A 24621-nucleotide genomic window follows, 5' to 3' on the forward strand; every position below is an offset into this window, starting at 1 on the left:
TTCAATATTTTGCACTTTGGGTAAAGAATTTGAAGTCAACCATAAGGAGACTCTGTCATCAAAGTCTCAATCAAAGATTGCTCTTTTGAAGTAAGTAAATACTCCTCCTGTGTTGGCCATGCTATGGGACATCACTCCATGGTGGAGAAATCGCCTGCTGAAGTTTCTTCATAAACTGCACAAAGGTTCTTCCCACCCACTTGCATTACCACTATGTCTTGTAGGAGTCAGTAGGAGGAAACTCCAACCAGTGATTTCTCATCAATGTATCCTATGCTGACTGTGCAATTGACAGGAGAGGTGAGTATTCGCTTCCTTCTTTACAGGGACAGCTTTGCCTTTGGCGACCATTACTTTAAGCATTAAAGGAAGCTTCAATAAAATATAGTAAGTCATTTGCTGCAATATTGTGAGTGTCTCTGCACACTGCAATAGCGCTTGTACTCTATATGTAGCCATACTGTTGTACTTTTCCATATCAAACTTTGACGAAATCGACCGATATTGACATACAGTAGCACTAAAGGCGCTTTTTCACTGCATGGAACCGAACAGTTCGACTCGCTTTTGTGCTTTTCCACTGTTGGTACCGCATGGTACGGTGTAGGAACGGTTCGGTACGGTACGGCCGCGCTTTTACACTGCATAGAACCGAACCGTTACGGCTCTCAAAAACAGTACCACCTCGATTGTGGTTCCAAGAGGTACCATACCCGGTACCATATCCCACAATCCTTTGCATGCAGTCACTACTAGCCACTGATTGGTCAGAGAATCGTTGTTATCCCACCCATTTAACTTTAGTACTACTTTAGTGGAAAAGCAAACCATACCGTACCGTACCAAACCGTTCCAACACCGTACCATGCGGTACCAGCAGTGGAAAAGCAAACCAGGCCAAGCAGGGCCAAGTAGAGCCGAGCCGGTACTTGCAGTGGAAAAGTGCCATAAGCTGTACTTCTTGATTGACATGAATGGTTATATCCTAAATGCATAATACAGATATGGTCACCATGCTGTGTTCTATCATTGCATAGCCTGAGTAGTGTTTTCGCCTTGTGTATGCAGTAGTTATGGAATAATAGATCTAATACATAACAGGTTCATTAAAAATTAAAAAATCTATTTGTACCATATGTATTAAACAATTTAGGGTATATCTATTCTGCTGTGATTTTCTCATTGTAACAGCTAGCTTTTTGGTCAAACAAATTATGCAATTGAGATACATATTTTTTTAACTTTTGAGCATGGCCAAAATGAAATTGTGGAATCTGATTACTGAATCATGTATGCACACAAATTAGGGCTGGTCCAGTTCTGAATGTTGAAAAACTGTTACAAAGGTAGTGGTAAGGAGTTCTGAAAGGACATCTTTTGCTGCACTACATGGAAGGCGTTAGGGAGTGTACTTTCAAAGCTCACCACATACAACCTCATGACCTGTTTACCTAATCAATCCAATATTCTCCTATTTAGTTATGCACTGATGCTTAGATGGAGTTCTCTCTACATGTATGATGGCACTTTTAGACAAATAAACCTGAGCAAATACTCTATTTTGACCATTTCAGAATTCCACTGGAAAATGGTTCACTGATGCTAGCAATGGATTGGAAGAGTTGAAACCAGCATTTCTGGATAATAAATTGGTAATACCAGCATCAGTGGTGGCAAAACTATAACAATGTGGCAGTTTTTATTACATTTTAATTAGGGCACGATTCATTTAACCATTAGCTGATTTGCTGTGCTCTTAATGTACGCAGATATGGCTTTGTTGTAGGCTGAATCAAGTTTTAGACTTTATGTTTAGACACCTAAAATATGTGTGTGGTGAAGTCCCCAATCAAGGCCAAAAGACTAGTTAGTGCAGTCACTAATGGCCAAAATAGTCAATGAAGTTGTAGGATGAAACCTCTGCTAATGGCCATGATTTTTGATTACTTCTTTTGATCCCTGCTCAAACCAGCTGTGGTTTACAATGTCTTGATTGGCCAGATTTTACCGATCCTTGTCTATGGGCACACTTGGCCACATATAGGGCTATACCTGGAAACTGGGAATTATTACAACCTTGTAGGAAACCAGTTATTTTTTTCTATCTACCAAAATATAAATTGGCTAATGTTACCCACCTGCCAAAACTTCATATCATAGATTTGATGGGATCTTTTCTCTTAACATACATATATCCAATTCCAGGGATATTTAAAAGCCTATGCATATGCATTGCACAACTTACCTGAGCTAAAAACAAAGGGGATTGCAGCAGATCATCTATTGCTACAGTTTTTGCTCCATTAAATTAGACTATTTTCCACTGACCCAAAAGTGCTCAAATTATAGGCCCATTCTATGCTATAATGATTATTTTCAGCTGTGACCAACAAAAGGCAAAGTCACATGGCTGAACTATCTGTCTTTATAGCACATGGGTTTTGTCATTGTATAGCAGATTCTTAAGGCTTTCTCTGAGTTTGTCTCATAATTCTTATTTGCAGGTATGGACATCTGTCATACTCTCACATCGCCTACAGCGCACATAGCAGCACCACACAAATTTACATTCACATCTTTCTACATGTCTAACTACATGTGTGTTATATCCTCTCCCACAGCAGAGTAAATTACAGCCATCCGCTCCCTCAGAAGTACGATTACATTCCCTCCCATGAGTGCCTGAAATGCCCAGTTTCCGGTCTTCCACGCAGTAGTTTGGGGAACGATTGGTATACACAAGGTCCTCTTTTCTAATGGGAATCTTTCGATGGTTCTTCTCTTTCCTTCGAACCTTTCGTTTCAGTCTGTCGGATATCTGGATACTGTTCTCATATTTATCCTTCAAGTAACTGCCAATCTTTTCAAATGAAGACATGGATTTCCAGCATGTTTTTACAGCACAGGACCCAGAGACTCCATGACAGCGACAATCCACTGTCATAAGCTTAGCCACTGCCTAGGAAAGAGATATATGTCTACAATAAGCAGAGTATAATTAAAGGAATATAATAATGTTACAGCAAGATTCCTAATAAGTATACAATGCACATTCTATAGATTTTTTTTATATTGCATACATACATTACTAGATCACAGTTGGGGGATTTACTAAAACTGGAGGGGGCAGCTCTGCACAGAAACCAATCAGCTTCCAGACTTTATTATCAATGCTGAACTGAACAAACTGAAGTGAGAAGCTGATTGGCCACAGTGCACAGCTGCACCAGATTCTGAGTGCTCCAGTTTTCGTAAATCTCCTCCATTGTGTTGTTTATACAACAGTTTGTCAGAAGATATGTTTCGCCCTGAAACATAGTCCCCTTCCACTATAAGTGGGCCGTTTCTCCTGATAGTTATATGGATGATGCACATATGACTTGTATCAGGTAGAGCATTACCCCAGATTATATTAAGAAATTTTGTGTCATTTTATTTGTCAATGTACAATTTGTAAAAACAACACAAGAAATTCCGGCCCTACAAAGTGCTCCTGAATTACCATAAAAGGATGAATCTTTAAATAGAAAAAAAAACTTCTTTGGCTGCTGCTATATTTAGCTCAGGGGATTGATAACATAAAGTCAAATATACATACACATAAGCAGCACTCTTAATAACATAATAATAACAAAAATCTTTTTGCATACAGTATCTGAGGCCCCGTTCACATTGCAGCGACACTACTTCCCGGGGCGACCTCCGAGGTCGCGGCGCGCTGCTTGCCCCACGACCTCGGAGCGGCCGGCACGGACTTCATAACATTGAAGTCTATGCAGGTCGCTCCGGGTCGCCCCAAAGAAGCTCCGGACCCTTTTTCTAAGTCGAAGCGACTTGTGTCGCTCCTATTAGAACGGGTCCGCAGCTTCTCTATGGAAGGCGACCTACGGCGACCTGTCAGGCGACCAGGTCGCCTGACAAGTCGCCTCAGTGTGAACGTGGGCTCACAGAAGTGAGTACACCTCTCACATTTTTGTAAATATTTTATTATATCTTTTCATGTAAAAACACTGAAGAAATGACACTTTGCTACAATGTAAAGTAGGGAGTGAACAGCTTGTAATACAGTGTAAATTTCCTGTTCCCTCAAAATAACTGGCAACAAAAGTGAGTACACCCCCAAATGAAAATGTCCATCGAGTTGACTCGTTAGTGTTACAAGGTCTCAGGTGTGAATGGGGAGCAGGTGTGTTAAATTTGGTGTTATCACTTTCACCCTCTTATACTAGTCACTGGAAGTTCAACATGGCACCTCATGGCAAAGAATTCTCTGAGGATCTGAAAAAAAAGAATTGTTGCTCTACATAAAGATGGCCTTGGCTTTAAGAAGATTGCCAAGACCCTGAAACTGAGCTGCAGCATGGTAGCCAAGACCATACAGTGGTTTAACAGGACAGGTTCCACTCAGAACAAGCCTCATCATGGTCAACCAAAGATATCAACCATTGTATCCAAAGGTCATCTTTTTTTATGGAGAGGCAGAAAGGATATGGAAGCCATCAAGGGAATCCATCATGCAGGGGGAGACCACGGGGCCCACCCCACTTGTACTCCACTCCATGGAACCACGGAGGTTGGAGAGCACCAGCCGGAACCAGACACAGCCAAACCCAAGGCGTGCCTGGGAGAAGGGAAGGAGAGGATGTAGGGCAGTATGTAGGATCCAACAAAAAAAAGTTCTGTAGAGTTCTGTAAAAAATGTTTTACTGTTCTGTAAAAATTTGTCTAAATATTGTCCTAATCTAGATGTCACAGATAACACGGAATAACAATCTAAGTAAAATGGAACTAACCCACAAAGAAATTATTATCTTAAACTCAGGCTTGAAATTTGCAATAAAAAAACTGATTAGTAAATTTGATATATACATAGATGTACAAAAATATATGTAGTGGGTGCTTCACGTCTCCCGCACCAAACCAAGCTGACTGAGGCTCTCATTGAGGGAGTGTCAGTATCTGTGGGGGATTTTTCCCCCTTCTTTCTCCTCATATGACACTGACTCTGTGTTGTTCTGCTCTCTCCCACTGCATCCCCATCCGCAGGGAGTAGGGATCCACTCAGCAGCAATGTACAAAGAATTCTGGGACATGCAGTCCCCACCTGCAGTGGCTCCATAGACTTCTATCAGAACAAAATTACACATCCCAGAATTCTCTTCCAAGAGGAGGAGAAGAGGCATCCATCTTAGCTGGAAGGAGATCAGTCCACATGAGGAAAGGGAAGGGACTGGATGCAAGAACAGGAGAGAGCTGAAATCTTTCAGTCAACCCACCGCTGTGCTTCAGACGGCCAGACTGAATAAAGGGGGATCCCGGGTGCATGTCGAGACACACCTGCATTAGCTGAGTGAAGTGCTCCAGGGTGAGGTGACCAGTCGGGTCATCTGAAGAGACTGTTTGTTCTAGAACATTCGCTCAGGACTTCCATATAGCGTTGGTTAGAGGGCACCTGCCCAAATTCCCCTTAACCACTTAAGCCCCGGAGGATTTGGCTGCTCAAAGACCAGGGCCTATTTTGCGATTCGGCACTGCGTGACTTTAACGGACAATTGCGCGGTCATGCGACGCTGTACCCAAATTAACTTGACGTCCTTTTTTTCCCACAAACAGCTTTCTTTTGGTGGTATTTGATCACCTGTGCGATTTTTACTTTTTGCGCTATAAACAAAAAAAAAACGATAATTTTGAAAAAATAACAATATATTTCACATTTTTTTATATAAAATTCTCAAACAAAAGAGATTAGAGATCCAGGGGTTAAGTGTGTCCCTAGGGGCGTGATTCTAACTGTCAAGGGGCATGGCTTTTGATGTAACCACAGAGACATGCAGTCCTACATAGCAGGATCGTATAGTCTCTGCTGTTACACCAGGGAGAATGACAGGCGGCTTTGTTTACAAAGCCTGTCTTTCTCCCTCTCCAGCGGGAGACCGCGAGTGATGGGCGGACATCGGAGCCACCGGTCACTCGCACGGGGATGTAAGCGAACGAGCGGGGGGCGGAAGCGCGCCTCCGGCGGCGTGAGCTCGCCCCCTATTGGCTCGTGGGCGAGTGACGTACCGGTACATCACTTTGCCCAGGAGGGGCTGACCGCCGCAGTATATGTACTTGCAGCAGTCGGCAAGTGGTTAAGACAGAAAACTAAACCGCTGCTGTTATTCTGCAACACTTGATCAGGGGAACCTGTATTGCTGATACATTCAACTCAACAGTAATAATGCTTGCCTGATTTAAATGAAAATCCCTCACACAATTCAAGATCTCCTTTCATCAAGGAAGATCAGCAAGTGCACCACCTTAAAGCCAGTTAACATCTGAAGGACCCTGTCTACACTTGGGACTCTAGTTACTATATGTGTGGGTTAATTCAGTGCACTGGATAGGGTACTGTTTTCAGGCTGGTTATTTGGGACTGTGATGCTGGGGTGAAGAAGGGAGAGTGCTGACTTAGGAATAAGGTCATTCTTCTGCCCTCCTCCTGCCTGGAACCCATTCTAAGTGGGTTATTATTCACTATTTAAAGTTGTTTGCATATGTGAGTTTATCTCTGCTTTTGGGGTGTTTTTACATAAAGGTGTCCTCCAAAAGCAGACAAAGTTGATTTGAAGTGTCTTTTTTTTTTTCTTAAAAATTACTTTTTCATATTGTGTTGTTATCATATATTCTCATCTTTATAACTCCTTTTTCTCCTCTTTAGGAGACTTTCAGTAAAAGTAATTTTTGTGTTCACTACAACCTGTGTCCATTTTCTTCTGTTTCTACACTCACATTTTCCCAGGCATTTTCAGGGGGTTTTGAGTCTGTTCTTGGGGTTGAGAAGGCAGAGTGAGGTACCAACAATATTCAAGGGGCTCCTGCGGGGGTAGTGCTACAAATATAAGGAAATTTAACCTGAAAAAATATTTTTTGGGACACAGCACTGTAGCATCCATTAGAACTAATGGGAGCATGGAAGGGATCGATAGTGGTTTGTGAAATAAATCTTTTTTCAATCTGGTAAATTTGGCTAACCAACATGTGGAGGTGCTTAAAAATCTGGTGTTAAGGGATTTGGAACAAATAGTCTCTAAGGAAAATGTCAACCCTAGATATATTCAAGAGGGAGTATAACAATTAGAAGAGAGGAGGAATATTATTATTCGCCCAGCAGACAACGGAGTGTGGGGGGGGGGGGGTTTGGTTTAGTGATTTTGGATAAATTATTTTTTCATTCCCAATTAATCAATATTGGAAAGATTTATTGGAACTTGTTAAATATGGTTATAAAAATAGGGTTATAAATAAAAAAGAGATGAAGGGTCTTTTACCCAGTTTTTGTTTCCCGACCATTTATACATTACCAAAAATTCATAAAGGTCCACTTAATCCACCGGCACAACTATTTGTGAACAGTATAGGATCAGTGACAGCAAGATTAGGACAATATTTAGACAATTTTTTGGAGAACAGTGTCATTCGCACTAAAGCGTTCTTGAAGGACACTAAGAATTTTTTGCAGCTGATCAGTAGAGTAGATCTATCTAATAAATTGGACGTGTTTTTGGTAACGGCGGATGTATCGTCCTTATACACTATCATACGGCATGATGATGCATTACTCGCCATCAATTGGATGTTAAGCCAAAGAGATGACATCCTCTTTAATCAAAAAGTTTTTTTGAGGATAGTGTTAGACTTCTGTCTCTAATTATTTTTGGTATAACAGTGATTTTTATTCTCAAAAAAGGGGGATGGCAATGGATGCTAAATTTGCACCCAGTCTAGCTAATTTATTTATGGGAGAGTTGGAGGACAAGACTGTGTTTGGCAAGAAAAGAGATGGCTTATTGTTTTATAAAATGTTCAATAATGATTTATTCTTTATTTGGGAGGGCATGGAAGCATCCTTACAAATTTTTTTTTTATTGAATTAAACACCAATACTAATAACATCAAACTGGATTTTTCTTGGAGTAAGGAACAAATCCACTATTTGGATGTAAGTGTATTCAGACAGGATGATCACCTGGCTACTAAATTTATTTTAAACCCACAGATTGGCATAGCTACCTCTCTCTGCAAAGTGGACATCATCCTTTGTGGCTGCGAAATATTCCCAAAGGCCAATTTATGAGGGTGAGGAGGAATTGTTCATCAGAGACTGATTTCTCCTCACAATCCCAAATAATTAAAGACCGTTTTGTACAAAAGGAGTATGATCCTAAGCAACTTGTTGGGATTATACAGGAAATTAGGGAAACAACACGGGATCTATGTCTGCTAGACAAGGAGAGAACGAATAACACTAATCAGGAGTATGGGTAATTTCTAATTTCCATTCCCAGTATAAGGAGGTAGAAAAGATTTTCAAGAGGCATTGGCATGAACTATGCCTAAATAAAACATTAAATACATCTCTCCTGGAGAAGCCGTCATTTATATATAGGAAAGCCCCATGTTTAGATATAATAGTAGAATAGAATAGAATAGTAAAGAAAGTCCTAGACCCTCCCTCAAGACCCCACATTTTTTGGGATAAGGTGGGCTTTTTTTGCCTGTTGAAGATGTAGGGCTTGTAGACAGGTAAGGAACCCTATTAGAGGCCTGGATAAATTTGTATCTACAGCTAACAATAAGGGATTTGAAATGACTGAGCTTATAGCATGTAACACTACTCAAGTGGTCTATGCCCTGGAGTGCCCTTGTGGTCTAATGTATATTGCCCGCACAAAAAGGCCACTAAGGGTACAGATTGTGAAGCATAGGTTTCCAATACCATAGTGTCTCTTTACATTTTAGAGATCATCATAATCAAGATCATTCTGGTTTGAAATTCTGGGGGGGGGGGGGGGAGGGGGGTGAATAAATTGTACCCTTCGTGGAGGGTGAAAATAGAGTCAGAGAATTATCTAAGAGGGAAACTAAATAGATTTTCTTAACTAATACACTGACTCCCAAAGGAATGAATGTAGAGTTGGATATTAATTGTTTTATCAGTAACTATTATCGATTATACTCCAACTCTACCCCTTAGTACCCCTAGGATTTTAAATGCAGGGTTGAGAGATTAAGGTACAGGGCGGGACTACACAGCGACCAGTGACATCAGCATGCCTCTCTGAGGTAGCGGGGAGAGGAGTATTAGATACAGAATGGCACGGGTGAGCCATTGATCCATCCAAGGGCAATCTGACAGATTTGTGACGGTTATGTGACATCTTTATGCTCATTTTTGATTTGATTAATGTGAGTGTCATTTTTTGGGGGGTGATTTTGATCAATAAATGTTATACAGAGATACACTGTGGTTTGTGTTTTATTTTAACCAGAGTACCATGTGAGCCATTATTGCCTAACGGAGGACAGATCTAGTGAGTGAGCAAGGGAAGGTACCTTATTTGAGGATGCCCTGTTTATTATGAGTGACGACGAGTGTTGAATTCAGAGGGAGTGGGACACGCACATGTGGTGTGTTTGGTTTCCTTTGGAGAGGATCATGGCTGGTTTGAGTCTAGGGAGGGACACCTTTCTCCTCTAGTTACCTGCTGAATTCATCACATGCAGTGGACTTCTGCTCATTGGTCACTGGAAAGCCTTTTATGTATTAACAAATCTGACCTCTCTTGTAGCACACCATATATATATATATGCAAAAAGATTTTTTATTATTAGGTTATTAAGAGCGCTGCTTATGTGTATGCATATTTGACTTAATGTACAGTATGTACTTCAGTCCCATTGAGTTACCAAAGGCAAATAGGCTGCTCACTTTGCAATGGAAATTTCTCTTAGCTTAGTGAATGCAGTGAAAATTCACTTTGCAAAGAACAACCAATCATGTGTAAGGGGGAAAAAAAAAAGATACTCAATAATCACATGTAAAAATCCAACATGCTGGTTGTACCCAAGTCAATGACTTGGGTACAATCAGCCTGCCCATAGATGGTTCGAATCTCGGCCGGTCCCTACTGAACTGACCAAGATTCAAACCATCTATGGCCGGCCATAACTCTAATATTACAGTTATTTATAATAATATTACAATATACAGGACTAGGAATAACCTTTTGAAGTACTTATCAAGTTGTCTTGTGCATACTTATAGTCACTAAAATCTTTTCTATCATCCACATAATTTTTAATATGACATATTTTATCCCATTTATCAAAGTTAGCAGGTCTCTACGAGAGACACATCTGTTGATTTCAAGTGTACTGTAAACTGTTTCTTCCAATGTTCTGGCTAGGGTTTATAAAACACACGCTGAGATGATGGTGTGCACCTGGAGAACACACACAGTGTAATGTACACACATCACAACACAATAGATGCAATCATTCCTTTCCATTATATAAAACATTTTTCACGGACTGCCTGCATCGGTGTAAAACTTTGTAGCTGGCATGATATAACCTTGGAGCTGTTCACTGCATGCCCCAACTGACATAACACAATACAGTCATGTTTAGAATTAAATGTCAGCTCTTGAGCCACTACAGCCCTCACTAGTCCACCAGCGCCAACTCTACTGGTCAGGGTTATAAAACATCAGAAAAGCAAGCTTGTATATTTTCCCGTCAAAGGGTTTAGACCTTGGTTTATCAGCTAGTTGCCGTTAAGTTTACCTTTAAGCCAAATCTTCTTCTTTCGTTTTGAATAGTTGGAAAAGTTAGACCAGCCTTTCTCAACCTTTCCAGCACAGTGGAACTCCTTGAAATAACTTTTCGGTATCAGGGACCCCCGGCTAAAAATGACTATATCTACACTTTAAGGTACAGTGATTGGTGTGATGGTCAGTGGAAAGAATGTTCCTAACATGAGTGGTCTTTGGGAAGAATTTCCTCCTTACAGATAGCTAAAAAGTTGCATCAGTGGGAACTTACTTGACAGGCAGAAATTGCTCATTGCTCAAGAAACCCCTAGCAACCTCTAGAGGAACCATAGGTGAGAAATCCTGAGTTAGACACTCTGCCAGGTTTTTATTGCTATATGTGTCCCAGATGGAGAGATTCACCCTCCATATTTGTACTGGTCACCACTGTAACTAAGAATAAAGGGAGAGAAAATCCATAAATGTACAGTTGATAATAGGAAATCCTTCAATGGGGACACCTTTTTCAGGAAGGTTTTCTCTAACTTCTTGTTGCAAATAATTTTCCCAATGGAACCACACAGCAAAACAATTGCCTGGGTTTTACCCCTTCACTATTTTATTCAAAATGTAAAAAACATGGCTATACAGACACTTTGAAAACTCTATGTTTTTGAAGGGTCCATTTTTTTAAAGCAAATCTTTTCTAATATAAATATGTGAGCTTTTATTGTGTGCCTTTATCTGAAATGCTACTTGCCTGGCTGATATACTCATCCTCTGGCTTCAATGCTTTATACGTCATTGATCCAAAAAAACATGCATGTGAGGAAAATCAGAAGTGTCTGGGTCAATAACCTAAAATATTAAAGCCATGGTGCCAGAATGACAGCTGGACAATTAGCATTTATATGATATGAAGTTACCAAAATTAGTCTCTGTGTTTTTCTGAATTCTCTCTAAATGATTTAAATGAATTTCATTCGACTTAAATTGTTCTGTAATGTTGAAGGCTTTCACTCCTGTTAACTGTGTGGCTATAAATGCTGCTGTATGTTCCTGACACTCATTAGTGCTAAACAGCTCCAATAAATCCTGTTGAATGTTAATTATTACTGCTACTAACTTTGCCAAGTCCTAATAAATAAAAGTCTTCTTTGATGTTTTCCTTTAAAGCTAAACTCCAGTTTATTTGTCACCTTAACCACTTAAGCCCCGGAAGATTTTACCCCCATTCCGACCAGGGGGTATTTTGCGATTCGGCACTGCGTGACTTTAACGGAGAATTGCGCGGTCGTGCGACGCTGTACCTAAACGAATTTGGCGTCCTTTTTTTCCCACAAACAGAGCTTTCTTTTGGCGGTATTTGATCACCTGTGTGATTTTTTGATCACGCGCTATAAACAAAAAAAGAGCGTCCATTTTGCAAAAATAGCAATATTTTTCCCTTTTTTTTATATGAAATTCCCCCCAAAAAAAATGTAAAAATCAAAATTTTTTAAAATTTTCGGCCAATTTGTTTTATGCTACATATGTTTGGTAAAAAAAATCGCAAAAAGCGTATTTTGATTGGTTTGCGCAAAAGTTATTGCGTTTACTAACTAAGGGAAAGATTTTTGTCATTTTTGTTGTTTTTTTTTTTTAACGCGTAATGGCGGCGATCTGCGATTTTTTTTGCGGTACTGCGACATTGCGGCGGACAGATCGGACCCTTGACTGACATTTTTGACACTTTTGGGGTTACCAGTGACATTTCTACAGTAATCAGTGCTATACATATGCACTGTTACTGTAAAAATACACTGGTAGTGAAGGGGTTAACTTTATTTGAGAGGGAGGGGCTGTGTGTGTCCCTAGGGGCGTGATTCTAACTGTGATTGGCTGGGGCTTCAGCTGTATGCAGAGTGATCAACGGATCTACATAGTAGATCCAGATGATCAGCTCTCATACAGCGAGGAGAATGACAGGCAGCTTGTTTACACAAGCTGCCTGACTTTCTCCCTCTCCCCCGCCGATCGCAGAGTGGCCGGCGGACATCGGGTACGTCACTTTGCCTGTGAGGGGCTGACCGCCGACGTAGATAGTCGTGCGGCGGTCGGCAAGTGGTTAAAATAGTTCCTTTGGACCAAAATGGTCCAAATGAACTATAACCTACACTGTCAGATGTGTCCGCTGTCAGTGCTATATAAATTATATGTAGCATCAGCTTGGTCCAAGCAAACAATTTTAACTAGATCCCACCTACACTATAGCCAAAAGATTGCTACAGCGTAGATTTCCAGTTCTGGGAGGGCGTCCATTCATGTCCTTCCAGAACACTGCCTGCCGCGTGCCCCCTGGGGTGTGCATCTGGCGTTCTCTGTGACTGCTGTGTCCTTAGGACACAGCTAATCACAGATAGGCGTAAAGGACCAATCACAGTGCCCCTTTACCATGTAATCAGTTGTGTCCAATCACAGCTGATCACATGTAAACAGACTTGCTGGTTATCTGCAGTATTTTCCTCACTCACTGTGTCTGTGTGAGAAAAGGATTGTCGATAACTGGCAAACTTGTCAGCACTTTGTTTAGACTGATAATCAGTGCCCTAATTATCAATGCAGCCCCATCAGTGCTGCCTATCAGTGCCGTCTATCAGTGTCGCCTATCAGTACAGTCTATCAGTGCCTCCTCATCAGTGCAGCCTCCTCAGTGCACATCAGCGAAGAAGAAAAATTACTTATTTGCAAAATTTTATTATAAAAACTAAGAAAAACTTTGTTCAAAATTTGTGGATTATTTTCATTTGTTTAGCAAAAAATAAAAAACCCAGTAGTAATTAGATACCACCAAAAGAAGGCTCCATTTATGTGAAAAAAAAATGATAAAAATTTTGTTTGGGTACAGTGTTGCATGACCACGCAATTGTCATTCAAAGTGTGACAGCGGTGAAAGCTGAAAATTGGCCTGGGCAAGAAGGGGGGGGGGGGGAGAGGTTAAAGTGCCCAAAGTGACTTTGGCTTTAATATATATGTATATCAAAAATATTTGAAAACCTTTCAGGATAGAGTAGGAAAGGAATAAGACCCTTGTGAGACCAAAAGTGATGGGAAACCCAATATTTTACAGCTATCACCAAAACAGGAGGTGACGGGTAAATCTTCCAACTTATACACCTTTTCCAGTGACTGTCTTAGAGAGAAATTCCCATCCTGTTGCAGCTCCAGGAAAGGAAGTGAAGGGAAATCTCCCCAATAAGATACAGGCAGATAAAATAAACTAAAAACTGTTTTAACCCTTTCCTACCCTATAAAAAAATATTAACCACTTAAGCCCCGGAGGATTTGGCTGCTAAAAGACCAGGGGTTTTTTTGCGATTTTTTACTGCGTGACTTTGATGGACAATTGCGCGGTCGTGCAACGCTGTACCTAAACGAATTTGACGTCCTTTTTTTCCCACAAACAGAGCTTTCTTTTGGTGGTATTTGATCACCTGTGCGATTTTTTGATCATGCGCTATAAACAAAAAAAGAGCGTAATTTTTGCAAAAATAACAATATTTTTCACATTTTTTTATATGAAATCCCCCCCCAAAAAAATGTAAAAATCAAAATCTTTTAACATTTTCGGCCAAATTGTTTTACGCTACATATGTTTGGTAAAAAAAATCGCAAAAAGCGTATTTTGATTGGTTTGCGCAAAAGTTATCGCGTTTACTAACAAAGGGAAAGATTTTTGTCATTTTTGGTGTTTTTTTTTTAACGAGTAATGGCGGCGATCTGCGATTTTTTTTGCGGTACTGCGACATTGCGGCGGACAGATCGGACCCTTGACTGACATTTTTGACACTTTTGGGGGTACCAGTGACATTACTGCAGTAATCAGTGCTATACATATGCACTGTTACTGCAAAAATGACACTGGCAGGGAAGGGGTTAACTTTATTGGACAGGGAGGGGTTAAGTGTGTCCTAGGGGCGTGTTTCTAACTGTGCAGGGACATTGCTATTGGTGTAAAAACAAAGATCAACAGTTCTACGTAGTAGAACTGTCTGATCTTCATTTTTACACCAGGGAGAATGACGGGCGGCTTGTTTACATAAGCCGCTCCGCCTTTCTCCCTTCACAGGAGCGATCGTAGTGTGACCGGCGGACATCGAGTCCACCGGACACACGCACTGACTTGTCTGTGAACGAGCCGCGGCTCGCAAGTCACTGTCACAAGTCAATAGGCTCGCAAGTCACTGACCGCCGCAGTACATAGTCGTGCGGCGGTCGGCAACCGGTTAAAATGATACATCCAAAACTATAAAAGTATATCTAAAGTCAACATTTTGTTTTAGTTTTGGATAGAGGGGAGAGGGATTAGAAAACCTGTCAGGCCCGTTAGGAAGGCTCCTCCTGTGTATTTGTCCTATTTACCATTATTAGCAAAATTTTAAGAATTCTCAAATTTTGGGTTGTCATTTAGAAAACAATAGAAGGGAACTCTTCCCATGGGTACACTTGTTCTTGTGACAACCAGGAAATATCTTACTTTAGATGGATTTCCTCTAGTTTCCTATTTTAGGTATGTGACAGGAAGTGAAGGGAAATCTCCCCAATGGGACACAGATGGCAAAATAATCCAACAGGGGTTATTACCCTCCCTTACTCTCTCCAAAATGAAAAAAGGTTTTGCATTTAGTTCTACGTTAAGTTGGATCTTTGAATAAATGGTATACAGTATAGGATCTTATAAAAAAAAACTTTCATCTTGACATGAATGACTGAATTTTCAAGCCTGACAAAAAAGAAGGAAAATAAACATTTTCTAGTTTTACAAGCAAATTTAAAGCACAGTGGGGGAGAATCTGGTGCAGCTTTGCATGGTAGCCAATCAGCTTCTCATTTCAGCTTGTTCAATTAAGCTTTGGCAATAAAACCTTGAAGCTTATTGGTTTCTATGCACAGCTGCACTAGATTTTGCAGACTACAGTTTGAGTAAATCAACCCCACAGTGTACATGTCTTATCCTGCAATGTATTTAGACAGTAATACATACCAGTCTTCCAGCTTCATTATTATGTAGGTGCATTGCACTAAGTATATCGGACTCAGAAGAGTTTTTATAAGGGGCATCCAGGAATTTCCTGCTGAACCACATTCCATAATGCAGATCATCTGAGCATCCTCCCCAGTGCCAACCTTCACTGGCTGAGCCACCATTCTGAAGACTTGTGTCACACGAGCATTCTGTCATATTGCCAGCACTGCACGACCGTGTCACAGAATGCACCAGACCTGCCGCTGTCACTGCTGAGATAAATGCTGTTTCCTTGGTACCTGAAATAAGGTTAAGTTAAGATCAATTTATATTGTAAATAATGAAGCTTAGTCATTTGTTCATTTTGTATTAACAAATATGGTTATGGTCTATGGAGAACATAACCATCTTCATGCTACAACCATATGTATTCCCATCATTGCATAGATCTCAGTCTCTGCTCCCCCCACCTTATTTATTGAGTTCATAAACAGCTGATGATAAGGTCCTGTTCACACTAGCTTTGACATAAGGGCTCATTCACACATGCATCCAAAATGTTGCATTTAGATGCATACATATATAGGATTTAATGAAGCGATACACACAGCTGTGTCTAAAAACAAAAATGTCTGCTGTGTTTAGTGGGGTACAAAAAGGTAGGACATAGCTGCATCCAGGGCTGTACGTATCTGCAGATTTGATGCATTTTTATTGTATGAAAAGCCAGGTACTCACTGCCGAATGTCGGGAGACAACGGCTGGTTTAAAAAAAAAAACTTATGTTGCATGTGTATGTTGGTCTGACCAACAGCAGCCAGTCAAACGGACATGTATGCTGGAAAACCTGCATCTGACCGACTACCAATCAGTGCTCTCAGCCAATGGCATAGATCACTGATCGAGGTGTTCTGACGGGGGACCATTCCTCTGTCAGAACACAACAGGGGAGATCGCTGTACTAACCTCGCATGGTTAGTACAGCAGCTCTGACCGGAGCTGACAGTTTTAGCAAAAATCAAATAATGTGTACCCCAATATTGATTGGACCCTGGGCAAACATTTTTTTTGGCCCTCCCGAATCCACTTATCAACTATTTGCGGGCAGTGCAGGCTCAAGAAGCAGCTGCTTTGGGCCCCACAACAATGACTGGGCCCAAGACAGCTGCCCTTTTCCCCTTTGTTAAAGAAGAAGGCCCTGGTGTACCCGGCTTTAGTGTGTGCACACATATAGCCATTAGAAAAATTGACATGAGTACTTTGGGCGCATATTTTCCGCATGATCCTCTGTTAAGAAGAATCTGCATTCTGTAAAGAAAATACACATATGCCCATGTGAAAGCCTTCACATTGGCGCAGTTGGCGTGTGTCTATATGGCTGGGAGGCACTCAAAAGAGACAAGTGGACAGGCTTTGACTGTACTCATATACGCATGCAAACGTTTGTAAGTTTGATGACAAGGATGTGTGGCCCTACACGCAGACAACTTCTGTCCAGGGTCATTCATCTGTCCCTGTACACATTCAACAGCTCAGATATGAAGTGACACATGTACAGCAGCAGCCTGTCATTGATATATACAGGCAGCTGTACGAAAACACCTGTCATTCCCAAGTACCTCCCAGCCCCATAAAAGCATACCTTTTCACACGGTGTGGCCCCCTGTGTCTATATAAATAAGCCTACTCTGCACAGCATCTCTAAAGCATTCAACTATGCTGAAGACAGATTTTTTTAATACTCCTCTGGGTGGCCATACACATTGGGGTTGATTTACTAAAACTAGAGAGTGCAAAATCTGGTGCAGTTCTGCATAGAGGGATCAGCTTCCTGTTTTTGCTGTCAAAGCTTAAAGCGGAGTTCCGGCCTCAAATACCTTTTTAACGAAAAATACCCCTATAATACTAATCCATCGCCCTTTACAGAACCGCTATTCTCATACTTACAAGGTGTACAGTATTGGATTTTAGTCAAAATCTTACTTTTAAAAATGCTGTCTGGGCGCGGCCATCTTAGACGTGGGCATCTGAAGCCGCAGTGTAATCTGCTGTGTCCTTCTTCCTGTGAGTGTTCTGGGAGTTCTTCCTGATTCCATCCTCCTGGGAGTGATGACAAACAGCTCCCAGGATGCAATGCAAAGGCGGAAGTGATGTCGGTGGCCGTGGCCACAGAGGGGGGAGAAGGAGGAAGTACAATCAAAAATGCCCTAAAAATAAGGTAAGGGGCCCCTGAAATAAATTGAAAATGCCCAATTGTTGATCAGCGTAGTGAGCACTCCAGGAATTACTAAAGTTTCAAAATAGGCCGGAACTCCACTTTAATTGAACAAGATGAAGTTAGACGCTGATTGTCTACCATGCAGAGCTGCACCAGATTTAGCACTCTCCAGTTTTAGTAAATCAAACCCATAGTGATTTGTTCATTTTGACGCAAATAATTTCAAACAAGTGATTCCTCATCAATTAAAATATCAAACACACATGGATCTATTCTGCATTTTGCGATTGACTAAATTATTGAAAGCATGATTTATCAGTTATAAATGTAAATGATCTCTCAAAACGATAATTTAATTATTCTGAATTATAATTCATTTCCCAACAACACACATGCAGATATTTGTCCTATCAATCAGAAACAATCAACACAATTCCACAACAGCCAACTGACTTATCGAGATCACCTACTTGATCAAAGGAAAGGTCTTAAGTTTTGTATTTCTATTCAATTCGATCAGTTTAGTCTGACCGTATTGTATAATCATATAGGTACATCTGTGGTTACTCTAAAGCCCCGTACACACGTACAGATCGTCGGCCGAACGATCGGCCGTCTTTTGTCCGAGGGCTGTCTTGTCTGTTGAAAAGTGCATAAGACTGCACACGAATTTTGTCGGCCAACAACAGCCGACTGCAGAAGTGATGTCATGTGATGGTTAACTTTCCTTTTGTCTTTTTTCTTTTCTGAGCATGCCCAGTCTTGCAAATCTGCTGTCTGTCGGCCGAAATCTGTACTGACTGGCGAACAATCGGCCGTTCTGGTGTTGGCAAACAAAAATTTTAATGCTTGCACGACAGATTCTTTTTGGCCGAAAGTGCGCTGTCGGCTGTCGGAAGCATCATACTAACAAGCCTACAATCGTCCGATCGGTCGTCGGCCGAATCTTTACGGCCGACAATCGGTACGTGTGTACGGGCCTTTAGAGAGTATATAACTTATATATGAAGATCTGCTAATGCAAAGCTCTCTAACTTCTAAAGCATTCTAATAATGAGTGTCAGAGAACCAGGTGAGCATATTTGTAAATGCTGATGGAACTAAACACAGGCATGATTCAAAGTGTATCTACAGCGAAGACGCTTTTTGATCTACTTTAAAAGGACGTTTTATTGTATCTTATCTTAGCTTATTACACAGTTTGAAATAAGTACAGTCACTTACAATTATGGCATCCATACACAGTCATGTGTGCTGTCTCTTTGCATATCTGTAGTCAGTGCTTGTCAAGCAGTGTTATAATGTCCATATGCAAACACTATTTTTACATACGGTCTCACCATAGCTATATCAAGCATGTAATCACAGTAAGTCAGAGTTGGTCTCCTTATAACTATCAGATCTATTAATCTTACATAATTATGATTAGGAACAAAAATTATACAACACATACAATAGTATTCTGCCCCGAACACACACACCAGTCAAAAAAATGACACGCTCTTTTATTTGTTCTCCACTTTTTTTGCTTTTTCTGCCCCAATCATTGCAAACTAAGACAGAGCCCACAGTCTTTGGGATGGGACATTTTCAGATGCATTATCCTGCACACTAGAGTGCTTTTCTCCTACAGCTGGGAGACAGGTAGAAAGCTATGGTTGGGAGCCCTTCAGGATACCGGTTGGAAGTATAGCTACAATATATTAAATGAACTATCCTGGCACTGGCTATGGCTCAGAGATTAAAGTGTTACTAAACTCAGTAATGTAAAAAATGTTCATCAGTCCCCCTGCACTGCTCACGGCCTATAAATATTCTTTTTATATTAAAATACTGCAGCTATATACCTTGTTAGCTGATCTGTATAATGTGGTCACATGATACTCTGTAGGGTCCGCCTGAGTCCAGAGTGTTCATGTAGGAGGAAAATTCACTGCCTCTTGAAACCCACTATAGCCTGTGTCCTCATGCTTTTATGGGAGGCGGATCATCCATCAATCAAGATGTGACATCCCACCCACTGTGCTCTTTTTTAGTTGCTGGGCACGGAGGAGGAGGGAGGGACTGGGCTGTCATTTAGGATCTATATACACGCCCACATGTGTGATGTTAATACCATGTGACCTAAAAAGCTCAGCTAAAATCAGGAAGTGTTCTATCCAGCAATAGAGACCAAACTGAGCATGTGCAGCTGAACTACACTTACTGTGGCTTATCTGGACTAGTCAAGAGTGAACATGCAGGAGGGGGAGAATCTGTGCATACAGGATCGCACAGTCTTTTTACACAATGCAGAGGATTAATCACTTAAGTTACACAGTGAGTATAACAAGCATGCTATTCTGCATCTATAGACAGATTTTACTGTTGTGGGTTTAGTTACACTTTAAGCCAAGTATTTTCAATTTTTTGCCTGTTTGACACAATTAGGAAACATGGCGACTAAAAAACTTCAGTACAGACTGTTGGGTCCTAGATGCCCTAATTCAAGCTATTGCACAAATACCAAACAGTAAGAGTAGCATTCAATGGCTTCTGTAGGGGGTGACTTTGCATGGACACCAGCAGGCTGCAGCACACTCCAACTTTAGAACAAAGCATTTTACCGGGACAAAGGAACAGGAAAGCACCTTACACAGGGCATCAAAGACTGGATCATACATTTTCCATTGGAGGGCTCCCAAGCCAAACCCTTAGCTGTAAATGTAATGGACAATTTGGCTGTTCACTTTGCAAGGGAATTTTCTCTTAGGTTAGTGAATGGGGTAAAGTTCTCTTTGCGAAGAATACCCAATGAAGTGCAAGGAAAATAGAGAAAAAAAAACATATTTGTGATTAGTCATGATTTGATTATGGAAGTCAGCAAAGCTTCACCTTATTCACTAAGCTAAGGGAAAATTCCCTTGCAAAGTGAACAGCCTATGACCCCATTAAATTGGAGTCACACTACCAACTTAACCTTCTTTACAAATGTATATAATTAACATAGCATGGTTAGGGGTAAAACTTTACAATCAAGATCATTTACATGGCTCATCTGTAGATCTTTTATACGTCTATGTAATGAACAGATTTCAAGCTACCAATTATCATGGCTTTGGTTTCTACAAAGACAAACAGAGATTATTGTTGGCACAGCTTGTTTCCCTTCAAACAGATGTGTGTAAATAATCAGTCAATCAGACTGACCTTTTTATTTGATATTAAATGAGGCTAGGACCGGGGTGCATTTATTTAAGAGGCAAGAAATATTTTCTTTCGTTATGAATTTCGTTTAAAGGTTTTACATTGCTAACATGTGTATTAAGAAACCTGCTGAGTTCTGCAGTATACAACATTTCAGTAAATGAAAGTTTCTGTTTTCCCATGAGTTTCTAATGTTTGCTTTTATGTTGCAATTAGATCTCACCGTGGTTTCCTTGTGCTAAGTGATATTTTTATTGGAAAAAATATATTCGTTTAACCACATGCAGAAGTCTTCAAAACACTTCACAGCGAGGCCACAGCAGTTGAGTGTTGTCTTAGTAAAGATGAATAACAGTAGATTTTCCAGTATAAAAGTGGACTTATCACCACTAATTCAAAGCAATATAAATTAATATAATTTAACTTCCTAAAAACACTTCTGTTTGGGGGCCGATAACAATGTTTTATGTTATATCAAAAAAGGGAGACAGCATGGTATGTACATGAAACAGCCCCAACTGAGATTCAATACAGGCTTCTATGCCAATACCCAGACATGTTGAATTCTGGATACAAAGGATGGCCGAGAGACAGAAGAACTCCTATTTCTTATTAGGCACATTTTGCTCTCTTTGTTGGGGATTTATAATTCATAGTAGATAACAACACAATAAAATAGTGTTTTTTTTTTAAAGGGGGATTGACACATCTGCTTGCAAAGAGCGCCATGTGCGATAGTAAAAAAAAACCTTCCATTTCTAACTAGCGACTAGGTCATGTAAATGGCTGACAATTCCCAGTCTGACAGTGTTCCTATTTTTTTTTTTTAATAAATTCTATTGAAAGTTTTGCAGTACAAAAATATATAACTTTGACAACAGTCGAGATGTACAATTTTTTAACAAGAACAGTAACAATAACATTGGAAAGAGCAGAGTATCCAGCATGTCAATAAGCTGAATGAATGAATCGGCATGGTGTGATACAAAGTTCTAGAAATGGCAGCTATACCGATAACAAATATTAATGCCAAAAATTTGTGGAAAGGAGAAAAGAAGAGAGAGGGTGTTCCTGGTTTTATATGTGAATGGATAAAGACTGAGTGTTGGTGTGGTCCACAAACCAGCAAGACCCTTCATATGTCATAATATATCTGCCTGGTTCTTTAATTTCCATCTCTGGTTTTAGGGTTAAAATGAAACTACTTGCTAAAATCCTTTCCGCTACTCACATTATTCAACTAATTTGTTCTCAAATACACCCTGACCAAACAGGATTTATGTCTGTAAAAGGCGCAATCAATAAAATCAGATGTATAATTAAGAATATTTGATACTGAAACAATGGAAAGAGTATCCCATAAACCTGTCAATGTCTAAAAAGTATTCCTCTGTTAAGTGACTATATTTTCATACAGCCCTTATTGGATTTATATTTGGAACCTACTTTGCTAATTGGGTCTGCCATTTATGCCATCTCTGTGTGCAATGGCCCATGGATCTCGGATGTCTTTGCGCTCAGCCGATTCCCTAGACAAGGATGACTTGGCCAAATATGGGAGAAATCTTATTAGTTAATGCATTAGTTAAAAGTTGGTTCTTGAGTGCTTATGACATATTCTACTTCTCATATAATTGCTTTCAAAACAAGTTTTTCCCATGAAATGGCTAGTAGCAATTTAAATATAATTCCGATTTTTACAGTGTTGTGGTTTTGAGCCAGATAATGTCAACCATATGAAGGCTCTAATTTGTAACTGAGTGGTGTGGATATGCAGGATGGTGAAATTATTAGGAGAAATGTAGCAATTTTAAGAACAGTTCTCCACTGCAACGTTTAATAAACCTGAAAAGGCACGCAAAATAGAGTGAAAGTGTATAGAAAAAAAAAAAAGCTGCCATTTTTAGAAAAAGCTATTTATGGTAAAATTTCAGTTGTCATCTTGAAGATGGGTTTAAACTATACAATGTGACTAATTAAGCGGTTACCTAAAACATACCCAATATGTATGTATAAAGGATGAACAAGAAACTTACCACTGTTTAACTCATAGCCAAAGATTGAATGAGCGGATGCTAATGATGATGATAGAAAAGAAAGGGACATGGAAGAACTAGAAGTATATAAAGCTGGTGAAATAGAGCAGTTCCATCTTTCATGCTTGAATTGGTTCCTACACTCTTGAATTCCTAGTCTGGCTCCCTCCCGGATGGATGATAACAAGTATGGCTTCTTCTTACACATGTCTTTCTGTCGGGCACTTAGAGGAAGGTTGGAACAACCCAGCTTCTCTGGAACACCAAAAGATGTAACACCAAGCCACCTACAAGGAAAAATAACCACAAGTGAATTAGAAAATGATTAACCTGATAAAGTCCTTATCTGATAATCAAGGAGCCTGGTAAAAGATGAATATTTTTTCAAATACATCAAGGTAATCTGTTGTGACGTGCAATGAGTCTAATGCTGGCCATACACTAGCCGAAACGTTCGAAAATCTGTCATTTGTTCTGATCATTTGTTTTTCGTCCAGTTAATGGGCACAAATAGAAAATCGGTTTTAACTTTTCAGAGCCGAAAAATCAAAGGGACAGTTTGGAAAATTCTGCCGAACGAACAATGAAAGGTTAATGTGTTTCTCGCCTGAACTGTTTGCACTAGGCATATGTGACAAACTGAACCAAAAACTGATTCATTTATGTCCATTGAACGATTTATCGTTCAAAATTCAGTCTTTACATGATGGCACTATCGTCCGCTCTCACGGCTGAATGTTTGTTTTTTGAAAATAAGTTTGAATTATTTTTCGTATAGTGTATGGCCAGCTTAAGAGAGTCAAACACAGAATAAACAGAACAAAGGTTATGGGATGGCAAGCATCTCTTGTCTACCTTTAAATAATTTACACCAGACAGCTTTTGTTGGATAATAATTTGGCCACGGCCTTTATTTATTGGTTTTTCCAATATTTTATTAACTCATTAAACCATGAATAAACCATTATTAACTTTAAACATTACCATAATTTCACACCACATAACACGACAACCCAGCTTAGCCGCTCGGGTTATTACTAACCACAGAATAAACCTCCACATAAACGTCCCCCTTTCTTCAAAGGTGACCCAACCACATAAATTTTTTAAGGCCGTGACTTTAACACCTTTTTTTTTTTTTTTTTTTTATATATTTTTTTTTTATATAGGGGGGGGCGGGCGGGAAGCTCCGCTCTGGCTGCTCTCCTGAGGCGACTGACCACGCGCTCCCGCTCACACTCATATTTATAGCCTACCTCGGTTCCAGAAACTTCTGTCACCTGACCTTCCGCAGGCAGCTATTTTGACCAATCCGCTTCTTCTTCCCCTACACTACCTGCCTCTCTCCCCAGTCAGGGGAGGGGAACTAGAAACTGCCTATTCCGCAGCCCTCCCATGAGGAAAAAGGAAGAAAATGGGTTTCTTGAAACCCCTTTCCCTTTTTCCATTCATTCTCTTCCTTCCTCTTGCACGACTGTTTCTTCCTTAAAGCATTTGTTACCCCAACACTTCATATTCTTGATATGTACTTGCTGTACCATGTACTTGTATGAGAAAATATCCTTATCCTGTTCTTTTTGTATTGCTTCCTTTATGTGAAAT

At 40.2% G+C, this 24621-nt stretch overlaps 1 protein-coding gene across 1 annotated transcript in view; it reads right to left on the reverse strand.

Moving 5' to 3' along the window:
* Nucleotides 1-2274: 2274 nt before the first annotated feature.
* Nucleotides 2275-24621, reverse strand: part of WNT16 (Wnt family member 16) — a 39560-nt gene continuing 17213 nt past the window's right edge. Inside the window, exons 2-4 of the mRNA XM_082256836.1 lie at nucleotides 23020-23306; nucleotides 15598-15878; nucleotides 2275-2959 (exon numbers count right to left, since the gene is read on the reverse strand). Of these exons, the coding sequence (XP_082112962.1) occupies nucleotides 2495-2959; nucleotides 15598-15878; nucleotides 23020-23306 (1033 nt within the window). The 3' untranslated portion in view covers nucleotides 2275-2494. The remainder of the gene's footprint in view (nucleotides 2960-15597; nucleotides 15879-23019; nucleotides 23307-24621) is intronic.

The sequence above is a fragment of the Pelophylax lessonae genome (genome assembly GCF_965119305.1).
Source record: "Pelophylax lessonae genome assembly, chromosome: 4".
NCBI classification, from domain to species: domain Eukaryota; kingdom Metazoa; phylum Chordata; class Amphibia; order Anura; family Ranidae; genus Pelophylax; species Pelophylax lessonae.